General features: G+C 42.0%; 1 protein-coding gene across 1 annotated transcript in view; it reads right to left on the minus strand.

The window, feature by feature from the left end:
- The window catches only part of LOC310958268 (protein sidekick-1-like), a 241874-nt gene that overhangs the window by 78510 nt on the left and 142753 nt on the right, over positions 1-20611 (minus strand). Inside the window, exons 6-14 of the mRNA XM_083929123.1 lie at positions 19339-19365; positions 13519-13621; positions 10240-10415; positions 7380-7463; positions 3543-3737; positions 2491-2607; positions 2192-2359; positions 1320-1422; positions 1037-1210 (exon numbers count right to left, since the gene is read on the minus strand). Coding sequence (XP_083785249.1) covers positions 1037-1210; positions 1320-1422; positions 2192-2359; positions 2491-2607; positions 3543-3737; positions 7380-7463; positions 10240-10415; positions 13519-13621; positions 19339-19365 — 1147 coding nt within the window. The remainder of the gene's footprint in view (positions 1-1036; positions 1211-1319; positions 1423-2191; positions 2360-2490; positions 2608-3542; positions 3738-7379; positions 7464-10239; positions 10416-13518; positions 13622-19338; positions 19366-20611) is intronic.

Genomic DNA, 20611 nt, shown 5'->3' on the forward strand with positions numbered 1-20611 from the left:
TGGTAGAAAAAAAATGAGCCAACCTGTGCTGATATTTGTCCTGGGTGGGCAAATGTTTCCTAATCACTAATTTGCTGTTTGTGTATTAAGTCTCTGTACAGTGTATATTGTGTCGTTACATTGCCAGTTTCTATGGCAGCAAGTAACATCTTAGGATAATCCTCCAAATAACAACAAGCTGTTAAGTTAAATTTTTGCACAAAGTCTTTTACAACGACCAACAGTCATACCACTTATGACATTACCGATGTGTTGTCACAAGTTATTTTTTGCCAAAGTTAGAAAAATAAAAGCTTGAATCTGTGGGGGGCTATGTAAGCAGAAGGTCCACTCCTTTCACTGCTGGGTAAGAAAACACAGATTACAAACCTGTTTGCACAGACTGTGAATCCGAGGGCATGAATTACTACAAAGCCGAGGGTACGGATTGTGAATCTGAGGGCACGGATTCCAAACTCGTGCACACAGATTGTAAATCAGTAAATCAGAGGGGCTCCGTACTATAGCTTTTCAACACAAGACTGCACAGATTAAAATAACAGGGAAAAAAATCAAGTGTGTGATGGTGTGTGTTCTGTGACCTTTTCTGTACCAACACTGTAAAGAAAAAGATTATCCTATTTTGTGTCCCAAGGACTTTTTTCTTTTTGCTATAGTATCAAAAGAGGTCTTGTTTTTTCATACTAGTATTGCATTAAAGTCTGAAATTATATCTATCTATCTATTTTTCTGTCTGTCTTTACTGTGAAAATCTAAAAGTCAATGTTGAAGACGATGAAAAGATAATGTTCAATAATATAAATTGTATAGACGCGAGTACAAACTCTGCAATATGCTTTAAACTTCATAAAGAAACAGAAATACACTTATTCGCTTTCTTGCCAAGAGTTTGAAGAAAGGACTGATACCGCTCTTGTCAGTGTGATAACATACAGCCAGCAGCTAATTAGCCTAGCTTAGCACGAAGACTGGAGACGGGGAAACAGAAATTAGGGTGACATGGTCAAACCAGCTTTGCATGATTCTCTGAACTCACATGACTTCGAGGCGTGCAGAGCGAGAATCGTTGCCAGACTGTGATGTCACAGTGCACGTGTAATCCCCAATGTCACCTGACCATGTCTGGCCAATAGTGAGGGAGCCCTGGCGCATTGAGACACGGCCCCCACTGGTGGGACGGACAAGCACACCACCACGATCCCACTTGAAGCTGCAATAGAGGAGGAATACATTTATTCTATCCTGAATGTATTTACAGAAGCAGGCCCTATAATAGTGAGCATGCATATACTTAAACACACAAATAGACACGCAGCTACCTGATATTGACTCTGAGGTCATGTGTAGCATTACAGTCCAGAACAGCAGTGGTTCCTTTGATAACACGCTGGTCTGTTGGAGGCACAGAGATGACTGTACGGCCTGCAAAAAAACAGTAAGAAATCCAGAGAAAAAGAGAAAAATTGAGAGAGGCGAAAGAAGAGGAGGAGCAGTGACGCAGCTGGGATAAATGTGTTTATTATTCTCTTATATTAACATGACACACTTGTGACACAAATGTGTACATGTACTGTAAAATGTATGCTGCTCCAGAATAATGAAAACCAAATTAGTTGACAGTTTCGTCCTGAACTATCGAAGCTCAACGGCACACAAGCAGTCTTCCTCTATGAGTCACAAACACACATACAAACACCCACACACATGACTACACATGCTTAATCTATCATGTTTTGGTGCTTTGTTTGACTTGAAAACATCTTTTATGACTGAAGGAGAAACAGCGCAAAATGGATGCAGTGTGCAGGACACCTGTTATGTCAGTAACTCAGTCCCCCAATAGATGAGTATAGTTTTTATACATCATAATGCAGAGGACTAAGGTTAATCTAATTTGACATTATTTAATCATAAGCTGCCGAAATATATATTAAAAAAAATCAGCCAATCGATTAGTTTATCAGCTAATAAATCATCCTCGAACCTGGCCAATCAGACGATTACCTCACCATTACACCAGCCCCCTGCATCGATAACCAATCACACTGCTGTTCACCAGCCTGAGCTAATGGAATTTGACAGCTACGGACAAATTAGTGTCCCGTGTCTGTCTTAGTCCGTTTAGAAAATGTATATTGAGCAGTTGAATGTATTTTTGTTTGTGTGTGAAGTATGTGTGTATGTGTCTTACTCCAGACGGTGAGCTTAGAGGTGGCGTTGATGGTTCCCTCTGAGTTGGAGGCGATGCATGTGTATTCTCCTGAATCCTGGAAGCTGACTGGCTGAATCTGCAAACCGCCTGACAGCAACAGCGTGAACCTGGGAACCTGGACAGAGCCACTGGCTAAGACCTGTGATCCTACAGAGAGTGAAAGGTAATTAAGTCATTAACCACATTTTTTTAATTAAAAAACACATCACGTCAGCGTGTCTGTGTCTCTGTGTGTGTGTGTGTGCTCAGCGTTTAATGCAGAGTGCGTGCTCTGTTACCTTTCCTCCAGGTGATGGCAGGTTTTGGAGCTCCACTCGTCTGGCACATAAATAAGGCTGTGGTCAGATCAGTTACTGTTTGGTCAGACGGAGGGAATGTAAATGTGGGGGCCACACCTGAAACACCGGGAGAGAGTATAAGAGGAACGAAGACAGACAGATGGCTACTGAGAGGAGATTGGCGTTAAAATAGTGGAGAGTGGAGCTTAATGGCAGAGAGAAAACAGAAGAATGCAATAAGAAAGCATGACACTATTGGTCTCAAAACAAATGCCTCCTCTTTGATCAATGGGAGGCTTTATTCATTACCTGCTGCTACGTGTGTGTGCATAAATGTGGAAGGTGGTGGTGTGGAAGCTCCATGGGGACTTTTAATTATAACACTCACTAAACAGAGCTTAACTACTGAGACAAACCGTACGTGCAGACGTCTGCAGCTGACACGCACTGCAAACTAGACAGGGTGTTCGACTGACTCTGACTTTAATTTAAAAAACAATCTTCTGTGTCAGGTGGGGCTCTGGTTGGCTTGTCATATTGCCAAAGCACAAGAGAAAAACTAAAAACATGGTTTTATTATCAAGACCCAACACAACTCAAACTCATTTTGCAAGGCCAAGCAGCACAATACGCATTTGATTTTCAAATGCAAATGTCCACATGTATGATAAGTGTCAACCAAAACTAAAATAATCTGCAAGTATTTCGCGAAACATTTTTGTCTTTACCGTTTTCCAGACATTTTAGACACTAAATGATTAACCTAAAAAATAATCTGGAAAGTAATTGATAATGGACCATCTTTAATTTCATGCCTAAAAAATAATTACCGTTTATATGAGCTGATACAAAACTTACAAAGACAATAAAGGAGTTGAAAAAGAAGTACAGTAAAAGAGTTATACACCAGAAAGACCATAGTGACATAAAGACAGGATGAATTAGCCAAAAAAAACACTTGAGACTCGAGAGCACAAGCCATACTGCTGTAGGTCTGGATATACAAGAATAAATGTGCAGGTTTATAGTATGGGTGTGTCAGACAAACTCACTAGATACAAGGAGTTGTGCGTGTGCCAGAGTTTCTCCAGCAGCGTTGCGAGCGAAGCACTGAAATATTCCTCCGTCTCCTGGCTGCACCCTGCGCACCGTCAGCCCACTTGTTGCGGTGACCTTGTAGCGGGGGTTGGCCAGTTTTGACAGAGGCACTGCATCCTTATACCACTCGATCCTGGGCTGGGGCGAGCCTACACGAACACATAAGAGGGAGAAAATGTTCAGTTTCCTTAATAAAAAGCCAGCTGACCTCACTGGTGAACAAACCGCTCCAACTCCCACTAAAACAGCCACACACACTCTCCTCACCAATCTTTCTTCTCTGTTACTCACTCTCTTTCTATAAATATGCATGTGGGCATAATGAGTGCTAATAATATATTGATTGGAGGGTGTGGGTGGTAGGGTAAGGGTGGAAGAAGAGGCCAAAAAACATTCTGAATAAAATATGTGGGCAAAAAAGAAGCACACAGAATATCTGGCATCTGTTCCCACCTGTCTGACGGACATGCCAGATATGACAGGCAAGGGGCTCATACAACTACTCAGTCTCCACACCAGTGTGTTTGTCAGTGTGAGAGAGCATATGTGTGTGTTTGAGGGAAGGAGAGATGAATTCCGCACTTTTCCTCAATCTGTTGGTGTCAAGTTTTCACGGACATGTGTGAAGTATTTTTCACCCCCTCCTTGTCTGGCTCACTCTGTCACTCTGCGCTCTATCTGTCTTTCCCTCCTTCCCTCATTCCTCCTCCCAGACTCCATCATTCTCTTCATACCCTCAGGCCTCTGCTATTTAATTACACTGCCACTGTATCAGATTACAGAGGAGGGACACACTTGCTCAGTGTGTGAGACAGAAAGAGAGGGGGGAGGGAGTATGTTGCAGTTTTTGGAGCCGTGTCCACCTTCGCTCATATAAATGTTTTCATGTAATCCATTTTAAAAAACAAGAGTCAAGAGTGCAGTTTTCAGGCTTGGTCTCAGCATGTGAATATCCTCATGCTGTCAGTATCATACTGTCACTCGTCAAGAGGCCTAGTATCTCAAGTAACAGTCTCTATCAAATCTGCAAAAACGGACTAACATTTGCTGCACATATATGGATTAACATACAGAATTAAAGGTATATTTCTGCTTCTCCCCCCTCTCTCTTTTGGCTGTTCAGTCAACTGCAAAAGTTATTTTTCTGCATAGTCAGGCTCACAAAGCAATCCTCCCGTCTCCATAATTAACGGCATTTCATCATCGCACTTATAATCACTCTTTTTTAATTTCTCATGTTTGTTTATTCCATAAACCACTGAAAGTCTGACCCAAACAACTGATCTGGGGCATATACATTCTGCGGCACAGGCGTAGGAATACGTTGAGAAAATGTAGTGCCAAAGGAAAGTGCTAAAGGAGCATTATCTCCTTTACTGCTTTGCTGTCTTGTAAAGCAGTAAAAAAATCTAAATATAGCGTACACTGGTGGGCCTTTATTTAAGGTGACTAAAGCAAGTTTTGCTGGAGCTGCTGCCCCAGTCCACAGCAGCTCCCATGTCGGGAATACTGCTTGCTTCTCCGAACTGTGGGTGTGCCAACTGTCATCTACTGTAGGTTATAGATTGGCTATGGATAAGTACCTCACACAACCTTTATCGTTTATGTTACCATTCACCACAATCAGTTCAGTTCATGACCTGTCTGTTTGCAAATACCAGCAGAGTTAGAACACCAGTATCTTAAGTGCTTTTTCGGATCGTCTAACACATGATTACATGAAACCATTGTGTCTCGTTTCTCTCTATGATTGCAACCTTTTTAAGTGAGATCATCTCCAACACTGCTGTCTTTACATGTAACCCGACCACATGCTGTACGATCTAGTCTTTCAAGCATACTGAGAACTTAACGTATGTGTTAAAACAATACTCCTACCTTTATTTACACGTTGTAAGAGGTGTCTAGATAGTAACCATAGATTTGCAAAAACTCTCGAGACCCACTTCCCTCGGACCTTGGCTTTTATGCATTGTCCGTATTTTATGTTTTGTCTGCCTTTGACTGTGTTGGCAACTGGACATCAGCATTTCCCCGAGGGGATTAATAAAGTATCTATCTATCGACATTAACCATTCAAGGTCAATGCCTAACCATCCCGTGACACTAACAAATCTTGGGTTACGATCTAGACAGGACCAGTAAGTTATTCATTGCTGTAATTATTCCTTCTCTCCATACTGGCTGTGAAGAGATCCCCTCCTAATGCAATTCCAATATCAGAGAAAGGAGACAAAATATACAGTCTGTGCTCTGTGCAAAAATAAGTTTCAAAGTTCAGCCAAAAGGTAATTTGAAGCTTCAGCAGTCTGAGTTTATCAATTCAAGTGGGTATCCTCTAAAATGATGGTGTTTTACCCCGTACAATATTCCTTGTATGTGTAACTATTCAATCACCACAGCTCAGCTTTGCAAGATCCCCACTTGACATCTCTAACTCAGACTGCTGAGGCCTCATATTAGGTTCAGCTATATGCATTTTACATAGAATAAGGACTGTGCATTTTGCTGCAAATCTCTTACATTGGACATGTTTAGGAAGGAATGTCTTCACTGCCAGCATGGACAGGATACATTATTACCACAACCAATAATTATTTTACTCTACAGTACATTCAGTATATGCATGTGAGTATTGATTGACTGAAACTGTCATTTTATCCTGACAGCATGAGACAGACGATGTGTGAAAAAGTCATGTATCTTTAACTTAATCTGCTGTTCCTGTCTGCTCCCAGAACCCACTCTTTGTGCTCCTAATGGCGTCTGCTAGATTCCACCGCACCCGAAGAAAAACAGCCACTCCGGTGAAGCGTACATTTCTTGCGTAAAGTGTTTTCAGAAACATTTTTCAGTGTACTGTTTAGCTGTAAAATGAGAAAGTTTGTGACCAAGTGGAAACTAAAATATGTTTCTGAAAACATATGCAAGAAATATGAAATACAGTAACACAACATCAAGTTATATTTGATCACCCCTGTCTAGTTTCACAGTTTGACCAGAGTTCATGAGCAGTCATCGACACTGTGTCAGAGATTCCTCGGCTCTGATTGGTTGTCGGTCAGTTAAAGTGGATCAATCAGATGACATGAGTACCAGACAGAGTGTGAGGGTTCTGTGTCTTAGCGTTTTTACCCTGCCTGTTTTTTCCCTGCCTCTTTGTTCCTCCCCCTCTGCGAGGTTGGCTGACGAGGCACACCTGCAGCCATTCAATTACCACCTCAATATATACACCTGTTCTTGGCCCTTCTCCCCCGCCAGATAATTCCGTCTTGTCGGTAGAGCTGACCTTCCTCTTCTAGTGAGTTTTTGCAGCAGTCTTGCCAACTAGATCTGTTGTTTTTCTTTGTTTTTCAGTTCTTCTTACCCCGTTCCTGAGTTTGCCCTGAGTTGCCTCGTTGCCTGAGTTCCTGAATTTGCCCCATGCCAGAGCGTCTTCTGGCCGTTGACTTCCCCTGCATATCTTGCCAGCCACTTGTGGCTTTTACTTGTGGAGCCCCTTGTTTAAATAAACATTTTTGACGCACCTACCTAACCTGCCTGCCTCTGCTTTAGGGTCCAGCTGTCAGTAGGCCGTAACACAGAGAGGTAGAGCAACATTTCTATTTCACAGATCGTCTCTCATTGTGCTGTCGGGATATAGTGACAGTTCCAGCAAATATGCTAAAAAAGCTTTTTTTTTTATTTTACAAAAAGTTACCAACTTCAGCTTTAAGTTTATAATGGTATTATAGTATTGTAGCAGTATAGTTTTATAGTGACCCACACACACACACACACACACTACGTACCTGTAGCCAGGCAGGGGATATCCACATTCCTGTCCAGGTCTGCGAGGATCTTCCTCTTAGGTTGAGCAGTCAAAGAAGGTGGCTCTGTGGGACAAAAAAATGTTAGAACACAAAATGTAAAGCGTTTAAATATTCCGCACATATTGATTATATAACATGACAACAACTAAGAACCTGCTGCTGGCAACACGCTTTAACAATACCCTTTTAACAAAAAGGGTTAAAGAGTGGTTCAATCATCACTTAGCTGAACAAAAAAATCTTGAAATAAGAATTGCGAGTTCGCCCTCTGCAAGTACTTATTTTAATTGAGAATAGACTGAAGTGGAAACATGGTATCACGGAGTAAAAAATTGATCCCTGCTTGGCCCTGAGTAGCTCGAGTGTCATTGGAAGGCAGGATTTCTGTCTATATGTCCTGTGAAATGACTTCCACACAGTCACTGGAAAACACATTCTTTGAGTTACCCGAGGGAAACAATCTCCTTTTTAAATTACTTCATTTCGCTGCCAATAACTGCTCCCTCTAAACATCTTCACCAGTGTCGCTCTAAATGCTGACAGTTGCTGCGAGACAAAGCTTCCTTCGATTTGAATGTGAATGGATGCCTTTTGGTGTATTGTTGTAATGCTATGTGTTATGAAAAATTTACCTCCTCCTGCATACGCTCCATTTCTTTCAAAAACATTTGTTAATATTTAGTGGGCGATATTGACACAGAAAGCCCAGAGAGTTGGCGAGGGAGACAGACCGGCTAATTCATTTTCTGTATGGCATCTCTAGAAAAGTGGTTCCACACAGTAGCGGCACCTGTTCACTGAAAAATGACTTTGAGGAAAATGAAATGTCCAGTGTATGCACTAAATAATGAATGTGTATACTGGTTGTCACAAAGATATAAGTCTTAAAGAACGAGGAGAAGGCATTTTAATAGAAGTTTCATTTCATTTATTTTTTCTGAAGCTCCATACTTCTTGAATCATCACATTTAATAGTAATTTTTTGACACCATGAAGTCATTTTATGCTGATGTACTTGAGAAGTAAAGAGAAAAAAATCCCCTTCCTCCAGCGTTATTTCCCTCTATTTTTCCTCCATTGCTTCACACATTGGATGGGTAAATGGAGGTGGCAGAATGAGAAAAAAAAAAAGACAGACTGCAAGTTTGATCAAGCTGTGTTTGTCGTGTGTGTGTGTGGACAGCTACACAGTAGACTCCCATGTTGCTGCTTCATTTATTCTTGACTTTAAAATTTCTTTACTGCTCCGTGGTAACTTTAAACCCACACATGCGTTATCCTATCTTTATCGTGCACGGTGGAATCCGGCACGATTTTTGACAAGCGAATGAGAAAGGCGAGCAGAGAAAGGAATAACAGGAAAACAAGAGATGAATAACAGCCGTGTGGCGTGACGCCGATAACACGGATGCATTACGCGCTTTCAGTCAGGTGAGTGCAAGGACCTAGATGCACAAATACAACAAAACACATTTTGGAGTGTTTGGGTCGCTGGGTTTAGAGCTTTGAGCTTCTGTGGATTCCCTGCTGTCTGCCTGAAAAACAAAGATGGAGAACAACAACAGATATATTGTTGTTTGCACCAGTAGCCGTCTGTATAGGAGTGTCATACATATTCCGATTAGAGGATCTGGGCAGAAAAGAAATGAAATTGAATAATGAATACCTTTGAGGCAGTCTCTTTCTTTCACACAGACACATACACTATTCTGTTTAGAAATGCCTTTCATTGCATCAAGGTCTGTTGAGCCCATAGCAGAAAAAAACGAGGATCAGTACCGATGTATTCATCACTCTCTCCTCCTCTGATTCATGTGAATGCAAGCAGACTTTGTCCCTGCTAGGCAGGCCTTAACATTCCTGTTGGCCTAATGAAGGGAGATAACATAGAGGGAAAGAATACGACGGAGAGAAAGAGGGTACAAAAATTGGTGGTAGACGGTGAGCGGGGGAACAGAGAGAGAGGGATATAAATATTCAGGCAGGTCTTTTCTGACTAGTGAGTATTCTGTAGGCGTGGGTAGTTTGCTCTCTCTGCGTTAGGTGCTCCCTCGCTCCAGCAATCACAGCCGATCAAAAGGACGCTGACGAACTGGGGGAGAAAAGTTTTACTTCATCAATCACACGCTCGCTGCCTGCGCGCATGTTGTTTTCTATTTACGCACACGTATCGAGGACAGGACCGCACGGTGACGAGAGCGCTCCTGTTTGAGAGCTTTCACTGTTCTCTTATTGATTGGCGACTCCAGGGGAAAAAATGAACTCAGCTGCCAGGCCAATAAAAGGCATGTGTGTACGCGGTGCCATTTTGTGATTTTTATGTAAGCGTAGAGTACACACACACGCATGTATTCGTGACCACACATGGACTAATTAGCGAGTACATGAATGTAACAGCTGTTTGTGACAACGACGGGAAGCTTATTTGTGAGTGTGGGGGTACAGATTTTAGCTCGAGTCGTCCTGTAGTTAATAGACAGTGCCCGAGGTGTTCACAGTCATGCTTTCAGGAGAAAAGTAGGAATAAATGGAGGAATAAACAGAATCAAACTGTGCCTGGAGGGAAAACATGTACAAGAAAAGACGAAGGCGAGACTAAAATATAAATGAATGGTACATGTTGAGGGCATTAGGCTTGATGGGTCAGGCCTACCCAGGATAATCACGGATAATCATGTTAGACAGTGTGTGTTTATGTGTGTGTGTGTGTGTGTGTGTGTGTGTGTGTGTGTGTGTGTGTGTGTGTGTGTGTGTGTGTGTGTGTGTGTGTGTGTGTGTGTGTGTGTGTGTGTGTGTGTGTGTGTGTGTGTGTGTGTGTGACTGCCCCTTTTTTCCTTACCCATCACAGTGAGGTGTGCCCTAGCCTCCACACGTTTGGCAGTGCTGTTGCTAAGCAATACTTCACAAACATATAACCCCGTGTCAGAAGAGGTGGGGGAAGGAATAATGAGCCGACGCCCACTGGCCAGACGACGGCCATCACGTTTCCATGCCACCACAAGGCTGTCAATCGGTCTGAGAGGGGAGGAGAGGAGAGGAGAGGAAGAACAACAATAGCAAGAGTGGAGGGAATTGGAGTAAAAGAGTGACAGAAAGCAATTACAACATATTAAATCCATCAGTTTATGTGTCAATGAGGTAGGAAATGAATGATGACAGTGTGTATATCAGAGCCGTCAGCTCTACTCAGCATGAAGGAGCTTCAGTCAGTTTGAGAAAGGAAAGTTTTCATGTATAGTGAAATTTGATTTTCGGATAAACAACATCAAAACAGCATTCTTTTGTGTGTGTGTGTGTGTGTGTGTGTGTGTGTGTGTGTGTGTGTGTGTGTGTGTGTTGGCAATAATATAGCATTGTATCCACAGTATTCATGAAAGTGCAGCTCAGTTTTCTGGTGCATTTCGATTCTCATAAGCAATCTGCATTATAAATGTGCAACTGATTTATGAGGACAACAACTAATTATTTAATCAGCAGCTGAAACTCCTTCCACATGCATTTTGTTAATGACATCATAAAAGTCATAGTTTAATTATGGGTTTTGTCTGCAAACAGTGTGATGTAGTGACGCCAACACCAACACTCGTTGATAAAGTAACATTACAAAACATATTAAAACATTGCAAAGGCTGTAATTAAACACCAAGAAAAATCATTTCGGTATCAATTACTTATAGGTTTAAAATAATAATTAGGTTTTTAGTTAGAGGGGTTTGTAAAGACCAATGTAGTAGGAGTCATTTAAGAAACAAATGAATCAGATGGAATTACCAAAAACAATGAATTAAAAAAGGCTGATTGTCAAATACAAGCTACTGTCACATTGGACAAATAACATCTCCAAAATACATTAGCTAAATTATCAATACTGCTGCGATTTTATGACTGATTATTAGTCAACTTTTTATTTCTAAGTATCACACTGACATTAGGACATTAAATAACAAAGGGCGATTAAGATGATTAGACAAATGCTGATGCTTTTGGTTTTTAAGAAGGTCAGTTAAAATAACTGAAGACACCAAAAACCATTATGTGTAAGAAGAAGTCACATAATACTCAAGTTTTTCGATATGGTACCTTGGATGAAAATGCAACAAAAGCCACTTATTATGCAGTCCAAATGTAAATAATATAATGTCAGACATAAAATGTGTTTCGCCTTTCTTTGGATACAGTTGAGAGTATGCTGCTTTCTCTCCACTCAGATAAGACACCTTGCGGTATAAACAAAGTTGGACAGAAAAGTAATTAAACTCACGGTTAGCCTGATATGTCAGGTTTTTAACACGCTTACTCAGTGGGTCCTGTCTACAACAAAAGAACTCAAAATGTACTCAAAGACAGAATAAAGCAGATTCACGGCCTTAATAGTAGACCTACTTGCACAGGTTGTTTTCAGTCAAACTCCTAATTACTTTAGCACTCTACCAGCACTGCATTGGTGCATATGACGGATCAGTGTTAATGGATGTGGAGAGCAGATGCTTTTAGACTACAGCACTGCACTTATTTTCACTGATGATACTCTCCTTTCTCCCAAACTTCAGTGGAATATTTTCTGTGTTTCAGTTGTTTCCTGGATACAGAGTTATTTCTCTGGAGTGAAGGATTTTTTAGTTGATTATCTGAAATCAGAAATAGTGCCTGTGGAGTGGGTGGTTTCTGGCAGAAGAAATGTACGCGGCTCTGAGCTAATTTGTCTACAGAAGTCACAATTATATTGTGTTAAACTTAAAAAAAGACTGGTCTGACCATGTTTCTCATTGTTTGTATGATGCAAATGAATCCTGCTCTTGCTGAGACGTTTTTATACCTATTACAAAGGTATGCTCTCATCTTGCATGTTTTTTCATACTGCAGCTGAAGTGCTACACAATGGTCAAGTGCTGATCAAGTGCTGCTGAGAAACATTTAAAGCGACTTCAGCTCTCACAGATCAGAGCAGCAAGCCTAGCCCGCTTAAACAGCACAATCCAACCTCACCTTGAACAAATAAGGCTGCAGTGAAACTCAATACAGCATGTTGAGCAAGTAGAGCGCTGAATATCACCTGTTGGGATCTGACGATTCAGGTTAGCAATGCTTTTATCTGGTCAAAGCAGCCTTTTCTTTTCAATCAATGTTGGACTCATACAAGAACATGCCTCTGAGAGCATACTACAACATCTCTCTCCCAGTGTGTAATTTGGATGCAATTTTCGAAAACTGCCCTGCGGTTCTTTCTCCATCCTCTGAAATCAGAATCACTGATTTCGTTTGATACAGAAAACTGGCAGGTACTGCAGAAGTTATATATATCTGTACTGTACTCATGTCACCCCTACGTCTGCTACATAAAAAATAAGGTTGAAAACAGGTTGAAAGGGGTCCTTATGTCTCTTTCATTAAAAAACACAAAACTCTTTCTTCATCGCTCCAGGCATGAGATGCTTTCGCTGCCGCCATTTGTATCTGTTTTTTGCTACGTTACTAAGCTGAAGCTGTGCCTGCAGATAGTCCACAGTGCTAAATAACTGGGATAAGGTATATACATGCAGGGTATGGTCAAACATGTGAAACACATAATCAGGATATGCCAAAAACACGGTCATAAACGGGTTATTCATGTACATGTAAACTCACTCATTGTACACAGACAGTACGTGCCAGTGTTCAGGTGGCACATGTGTGAGGGAGGTCAGACGATGTTTACTGAAGAGATGAGAGGAAACTGATTCGAGGCTCAGTTTCTGGCAACTCTTGAACTGAAGAAGAATTTGTTGTTGTTCTGAAAAACATCTGTTGAGTCAGACTCGGCCGTGTCTGTTTGTGTACAATACTTGGCATGGGCCAGTGTGAATTTGTGGGTGAGTTTAGCTTTGCTGCTGATGTCTGATGGGACTTTGATTCAACTTCTGTTTAAGTTAACTTGGTGGTGTGTGTGTGTGTGTGTGTGTGTGTGTATTTGCACTGTGTGTGTCAGTGTTTCTCTGACACAAACAGAGGAGAGACTTGCTGAGCTACGAGTTTGTGTGGTGTCCTCTAATTGCCCTGGAAGAAACAGCGCTGTTGAGCGAGAAAAGAATTGTTTGTGCTTGTGTGTGTGTGTGTGTGGGTGTACATAAAATAAATTTACCTGGCATTAGCAATACACTCCAGTGTTGCCTCGCTGCCTGCCACCACTGTTGTGTCTTTGGGTCCGATCACAATTGCCGGAGCCACAACTTCTGATTCAGGATCTGTGAGAGAAAATGTGAAGTAGTTTAGGCCATAAATCACACACAGCAGCATAATTTAAAACAACGTCTCCCACGCACACTGATATACACAGACACACTCTCTTGTTCTCACCATGATACTTTTTCTATCAAACCTACACACACATACATGTACACACACCATGACAGTGTCCTTTGTTTTATTTTATCTAATGCTGGGCAGACACTGTACACGTTGTAGCCTTTAACTTTAATTAATCCAATAACTTTAATTTTTGACTCCAGTTTCGTCTAAAGACTCATTTTATCATGCGCCCGGATTTTCAACAATCTAGCTGTTAGACAATCAGATGCATTTCTGTCTTGTGAAAAATGCTGTCAAAACATCATGAATAGTTAAATTAGCTGTAGAGACCAAAACCGTTTTTGTACCAGGCTGTAAACATGTTTATTTCTGCTGTAAAGTTGAGCATTTTAACATGGGGCTCTATGAGGATTTGCTCTGTTTTGGAGCCAGCCTCAAGCGTCCACTCGATGTGCTGCAGTATTTGGCACTTCCGCATTGGCTTCCTTTCTCTGCCACCTGGTACACACACACACACACGCACACGCACGCACACACACACGCACACACGCACACGCACACACACCATAACTCTCCCTCATAAACAATATCATTCTTTGCCAAACACACTACTGTTCGGTCTTAAATACATTACCATACAGGGTATAATGATGTATTGGAGAGGACATGATTATGTATGTATGTGTGTGTGTGTGTGTGTGTGTGTGCGCGCGCGTGTGTTTGTGTGTGCGTGTGTTACAAGGATACTGTTTAGAGAAGAGTACAGTGGTGAGAGTATGTGAAGAATGATTTATTGCCTAAAAGGGGTGTGGGAGAGTATGGTGGCGTGTGTGTGTGAGATTACGATTGTGTGGGTGTGTGTGAGTATGATTTATGGCAGGAATGGCCTCTCATAAGAAAAGGACACTTTTGGATTGTTATCACTTTGAAATGTGTAACATCTGCTCAGCAAAATAGTATAAAAACAGTGGAATGGGCCGATGGAAAAAATGTTTAGCAATGTTTTACAGAATGTGTGAAGCCTCCTACTGTTATGGCTTTGTGTATGAACATCATTGGGCTTCCCATTGGTACACTGTACATGTATAGCTGCTGAATTAGGGAGGAGTAGGGACTACAAATTAACAGGCTAGGTCTGATATGGGGTTGGGATGTAAGGGAGGGGGGTGTGGAGGGAAGGAGAGGAGCAGCTTTGATCTCCCCTTTGAAGGGAAGAAGGAAAAGGTGGTAATTAACTCGCTGCTCTTTATTCCTCCTTCTCATTCTCTCCCTCTTCTTTCTTTTTTTTCAGCTGGAGAGCTGAAAAGTCATATCCCACTGTCACACGGAATAAGACATGCGCGAACACGAGGACAGGCAAATGATAGCACACACTCACATACCCACCCTGCTGTCTTGACACCCACACTCACTGAGGCTCTAACTTTGGGCAGAGGTTGAGCCATTAATGGGGAAGATAAGTGAGGTGACAGAAAAGAGAGATAGGAAGTAGGAGTAGAAGTCTTTATCGCCCTTTAGTTTCTCAGTTACTCCATAACACACACAATACGCTGTTTACAAACTGTTGTGTGCCTTTAATATCATAGTGCAGAGAGCAACATCTTGTACGACGTGTGTTGAAAACTTTGGTGAAGTAACGATGGGTGGCAGTTAAGAGTGGGTGGAAGAAAGAAAGAGACAGCGGGAGAGTGGTACAGGCAGAGGTTGATGTAGAGAGCGCAAGAGGAGAGTGTCCATTAGCTGTCCACTGTGGAAAGCAGGGGTCAGGTTGGGAGTAGTAGCCATCAGTGGAGTCTTAATAGCAGACAAGACCGCCGATAATTAGTGGGGAGGGATGTGAACCCAAACTGTAACTTTTTGCTGTAAGCGTGAGGGTAGCAGACGGACAAATCAGGACAGCGGCAACACTGGTACGACATGAGAGAACAAGGAGGGCAAAGAAAAGGGCTCGGAGGAGAGAGATAGGGTGTATATGTAGATGGGGGGCTGTGCAGATGGTCTTCTTCTTCCTGGAGTGACAGACATGATGGTAAAAGTAGAGGGGAACGCAAAATGCCATATGGTTGTGTGATCGGCGGTCTCCTTTTCTCACTGTCAGCGAGTCTAACATCCTCTTTCTCTGGGGAAATCTCTATCATTTCATCTCGTTTGTGTCTCTCATTCCCTACTGCCTATCTTGCCTCTTTTATCGTTGTTCACCCTCTTATCTACTCCTTTTTGTTGTTTAAAAAGGGATTATTAAATTAATCTTCTTCGACCTAAAGAAGGATAAATATTCAAACTGGCAGACAGCGTTGTTGTTTCGTGTGTGCGTGTGCAAGCTGTGGCAGCTAAAAGGCTCCCTGTAAAGATTCTACAAAGAGAGTCCAGAAGTTTAATCTTACTCTATTGGATTCCTCATTTAGCAAATGAAAAACACCATGTGGCAGAGAGAGGGAGAGCAGGAGTGATGGGAGGGAAGCAGGGTGGGAAAAAAATCCAGGCACAGTTGTAGTATAACGAAGCGATATCGCAACAACAACTTGGGGGAGAAAAGCTTCGTTAAAGAAAAAAGTATGATAAAAAAGTGAGCTGTTAAAGTTGTTTAAACATAAATCAAAATAGATGAGGACAAAAGAGGGAAAGGGTAGATTTTGTCTGTGTGTGTGTCACATGGAGGGAGGAATAATTTAGCACCAGATAGTCACTGACGCATTGCAACATTACAATGCTCTTGCCAGTGCAATCATTGCTGATTGACAGTTAAGTGCTACTGAGAGACACAGCTGTGTTAGTGTGTGTGTGTGTGTGTGTGTGTGTGTGTGTGTGTGTGTGTGTGTGTGTGTGTGTGTGTGTGTGTGTGTGTGTGTGTGGTATTTAGATGGAAGTGGAAAAAATCCCAAATTAAATCAAGGATGGGAATGATTAAAAAAACGGGGTTGTTTAAAAGGATTGGTGCAGCTTTAGGGCAGGAAAGAGATAGATGGATAAATAGAGGGTGAGAGAGAAAGACAGTAACAGAGAGAGAGAGATGAAAGGCTATTTCATCCACAGATTAGAATGTAATCCCTCTTCGAATGGATTCTCTCAGATTACAGGTTGTTCCCCTATTAAATCTGTCAGTCACTCTACACTCCCTATTGTGTCAGTCGGTGTCTGTGCATGTGTCTGTGTGTGTGTGTGTGTATGATCTTTCTATGACGATCGGAGTGTTGTAAGCCTTTCAAACAAATCCCTGCAGAGACCTAGAGAGCAGAGGGATTGGCTGAAGGGTGAAAACACACACACACACACACACACACACACACACACACACACACACACACACACACACACACACACACACACACACACACACACACACACACACACACACACACACACACACACACACACACGCTATTTGCATGCATACACACATCCACGCAGGAGTTAACAGGAGGAGGCTGGAGTTAGCTTAGTGTGTATTAATAGAGTTGTCAAATACGTGTCTGCAGGGTCACAGCCAACTCACACATATCACACTGAGACCGCATCCAACAGAAAGTGAAAGAGTTCAAGAGATAGAAAGAGAGGTTTGATTTAAAGAGAAAAGGCGCAGGAAAGAAAGGAAAGTTAGAAATGAAGGTCACTGGGAATGAGATCTTAAAGAAAATAGAGAGCTTTTTAAAAAAAAAATCATTTTTTAAGAGCTTTTTTGGAGGGTCTACAAATAAATAAATGGAGAGGTGATCCTCTGCTGATCTCTCTTGGGAACGCCGCATGTGTGTGAGAGTGAGGTGAGTGTTTGTGCGTGTCGCTGTGCTCATTAATGCTGCATGCTGACAGCAAAGTGTCATCATCTGACTACACTTGCCTTAGAATGCCAATATAAAACCACAAGCCAAGACATGCCACATAGACACACACACAGACACAGACACACACACACACCACACCACACCACACCAAGAGTAGAAAATCCAAGCCCCAAGGGGAGAAAGACACAGACAATGGGAAGCAGTGAGAGGACCTAGGAAGATGCCCGATTTAAAATATTCATCTCTTCCTTCAGCTGCCAAACCCTCTATCTATCTCTGTCATCCGGCCCCATGAGTGATAGAAGGAGGAGATGGGAAGAAAGGAAAGAAAGAGAGGAAGAAACCAGAAACAAGTAGCAGTAATGAGAGTCAGGGCAAGAGTTAAACTCTGAGGGGGAGCTCGATGATTATTTGATTCATTTTGAGTTTTATATTAGGTGTGTGTTTTGGCTGCTTGACAAAACCCACAATGACATAATGAGGCAACATTTCATCATCACCGTTGAAATAAGGGCACGTGCAACTGCTTTATGACTGCAAACTTTTTTTTTTTTTTTGGAAAAGTGAAAGAAAATATTTTTTCCACATTGATTTTTTCCCCCATCTGAAATCATCAACACATGACAGTTGCTCATGGGGATAATTATTGCAGAAAGAAATAAAGCGACACACATTCACAAATAATAAGTACTCTAAAGATGAAAAGGCAGTATTTCACAAATGTAATGATAACAGCATGTGCCTGTGAAGGAACATTACAGCAGGACTGGAGCACTCGGTGTTCTCTGTGACTCAGTGCTTACACAGCAGCAGAGATAAATACTCATATGGCATTTATAAGTGCTTAAACTCAGTGTGTTTCTGCAGCAAAGGGGCCGCGGAGAGAAACACGGGCAGCTCAGTGTGTTTTAGCCAAGTTCAGGGAAGAGAAGTGAAAGTGGTGCTGTAGGGCAAATGATTGCCCAAAGAAGCAAAAAAAAAGCAAAAAAAAGGCGAATACTGTGAGTTAGTTCAGGCAGTCGACTTGAGTCTGCACCCACACTTGGTGCCACATGGCTCTACAATACTCAGTGCGCTGCTCACCTGAGATCTATGCTGACACCGCCACTGCTGCTGTTCATGGCATCTTTAAAGCCCCAGCTCCACTCCAGCATCCAACTGTAGTGGCTCTGAGTTTCAGGCACTGTAGTCTTTATTCAGAATATTAATATAGCAGCCAATTAATATCCGCTATGTGGAGATATAGTGGAGTAATGGTGACCTGAGCAGAGAATGACGACAGTCTCAATTTGGGTTTTTTGTAATCTTAGTTTTAGTTCTTGTGATAGACGGTTCAGACGTGTGTGTATGTAGCCGCGAAATAGGCTGGTAATTAGGGTATTGGGTGAAACTTATGGGATATTTTACTCATTTTAATCCAGTTCTGTGTCATGGCACATATGGGCACTGTGTTCAGATGATCAGCGTTAAGTAGAGACAACTGAAACGCAACGCACGCTTTCCCTGTAGAACTTTAAAACGCCATGCTGAACCAACCATGAAGTTGTATTCTGAACTAGATATTGTGTGCTGAATGGATTATGAAAAACATGCCTTCAGCAGGCTGACCTTGAGGTTAGATGTGTGCTGCTGTATGTTTTTCTTAATGGCAAGAAACTGTGAAACTACACTGTGTGGAGAATTTTTACAGCATGTGCCCACCACCCCTGCCAGTGTGACCTGCGGCAAAGCATTAAGCTGAGCAACCTTTAGCTCTGACCTTCAGGTGGGAGTGAAGGGTCACAGCAACATTTGTCTTTGTTTAGATAGAGAGAGAGAAGGAGCCAGAGCAGAAAGAGCAGGGAAGATAATGTAAATGTAAATCGGCTATTTACCTGTTGACCCTCGGTTCTTCTTGCCAACTGTCCATCAGCCAGAGAGAATGAGATGAAAAGAAGAGGAGGGGGGAGACAGGAGAACAGGAGATATATAATTTAGATTTCAAGTGTTTCCTAAGGGTGCAGCAAAAAGTGAATACACATTAAGAACTGCAAAAAGACAATACAGGCTTTGACGGATCAGCAGCTCTGAAGCTTCTCCGAGTGGAGTAGGCACGCAGGAAAAGGAGACTCCTTCTCGGAGGAGGAGTGAAAGACAAATACAGACAGAGAGCAAGATATGGATGAGAGGGAGGAAGAGGCAGAAAGGAAGAGAGAACAGCATGTTATCAAGGAGTCCAGAGGAAGAGAAGCTGTTTGCAGCCCATCCATCAACTGCCAGCTACCAAATTTTTTGTCTCTCATTTACTCTTTTCTTCTCACTCTCTATCTCCACTCTCTGCCTTCCTCCCTGTATTTGTCATAAGTCTGAAGGTAGCAAGACTGTAAGCTGCGAGAAAATGATGGCATTGACATTCCACTGGCAGAAAATCTACATTCACTATTCATCTATCAATACACTACCCCTCCACATTCCTACGCAGCCACTCACTCAACCCTTGAATGCTTGGCGTGTGTTAATGTGTGTACTATGAGAGAGTGAGTGCGTGTGTGGGGTAAAAAATGTGTCCTAAATTTACATTACGACATATTACAACAGCATTAGCTTCAGCCTATGCGACACACACACACACACACACACACACACACACACACATACACACACACACACACACACACACACACACACACACACACACACAGACAAACAAGTGTTGTGTTGAAGAGTCTGTAAGCAATCTGATGAGGAAGAAAATCAAAATCGGCTATAAAACATACTGAAAAAAACAAAAAGGGGGGAGAAAAACATCAGATAAACAGTCGTTGTCTGTTGAAAATAAGAAGTTTTGTGAATGAGGGCTGTTAATGAACTACAGAACTTCTTAATATGACTCATCAGATGGTCTGTTGCACAGAAACGTCTAAAAAGGCGTCATTAGAAACTGATTGGGAAAGGGCACATGCATTCGAAACATGTGGTGATTGGATGAGCTAACTGTCAATCAATCTCTCGCCGAAGTCAATCAGGAAGAGAGAGAAAACCTCTCTTTGATCGAGAAAGTGAAGAAAAACTCTCCAGTTCGGATCAAACTGATGCTAGTGCAGCATCTAAGCTAACCTCTTTAGACCCGCCCGTTGTTGTTTTTAACGAGCGGTCAGCTCTTGCCAA

The sequence above is a fragment of the Echiichthys vipera genome (assembly GCF_963691815.1).
Source record: "Echiichthys vipera genome assembly, chromosome: 2".
NCBI lineage: Eukaryota > Metazoa > Chordata > Actinopteri > Perciformes > Trachinidae > Echiichthys > Echiichthys vipera.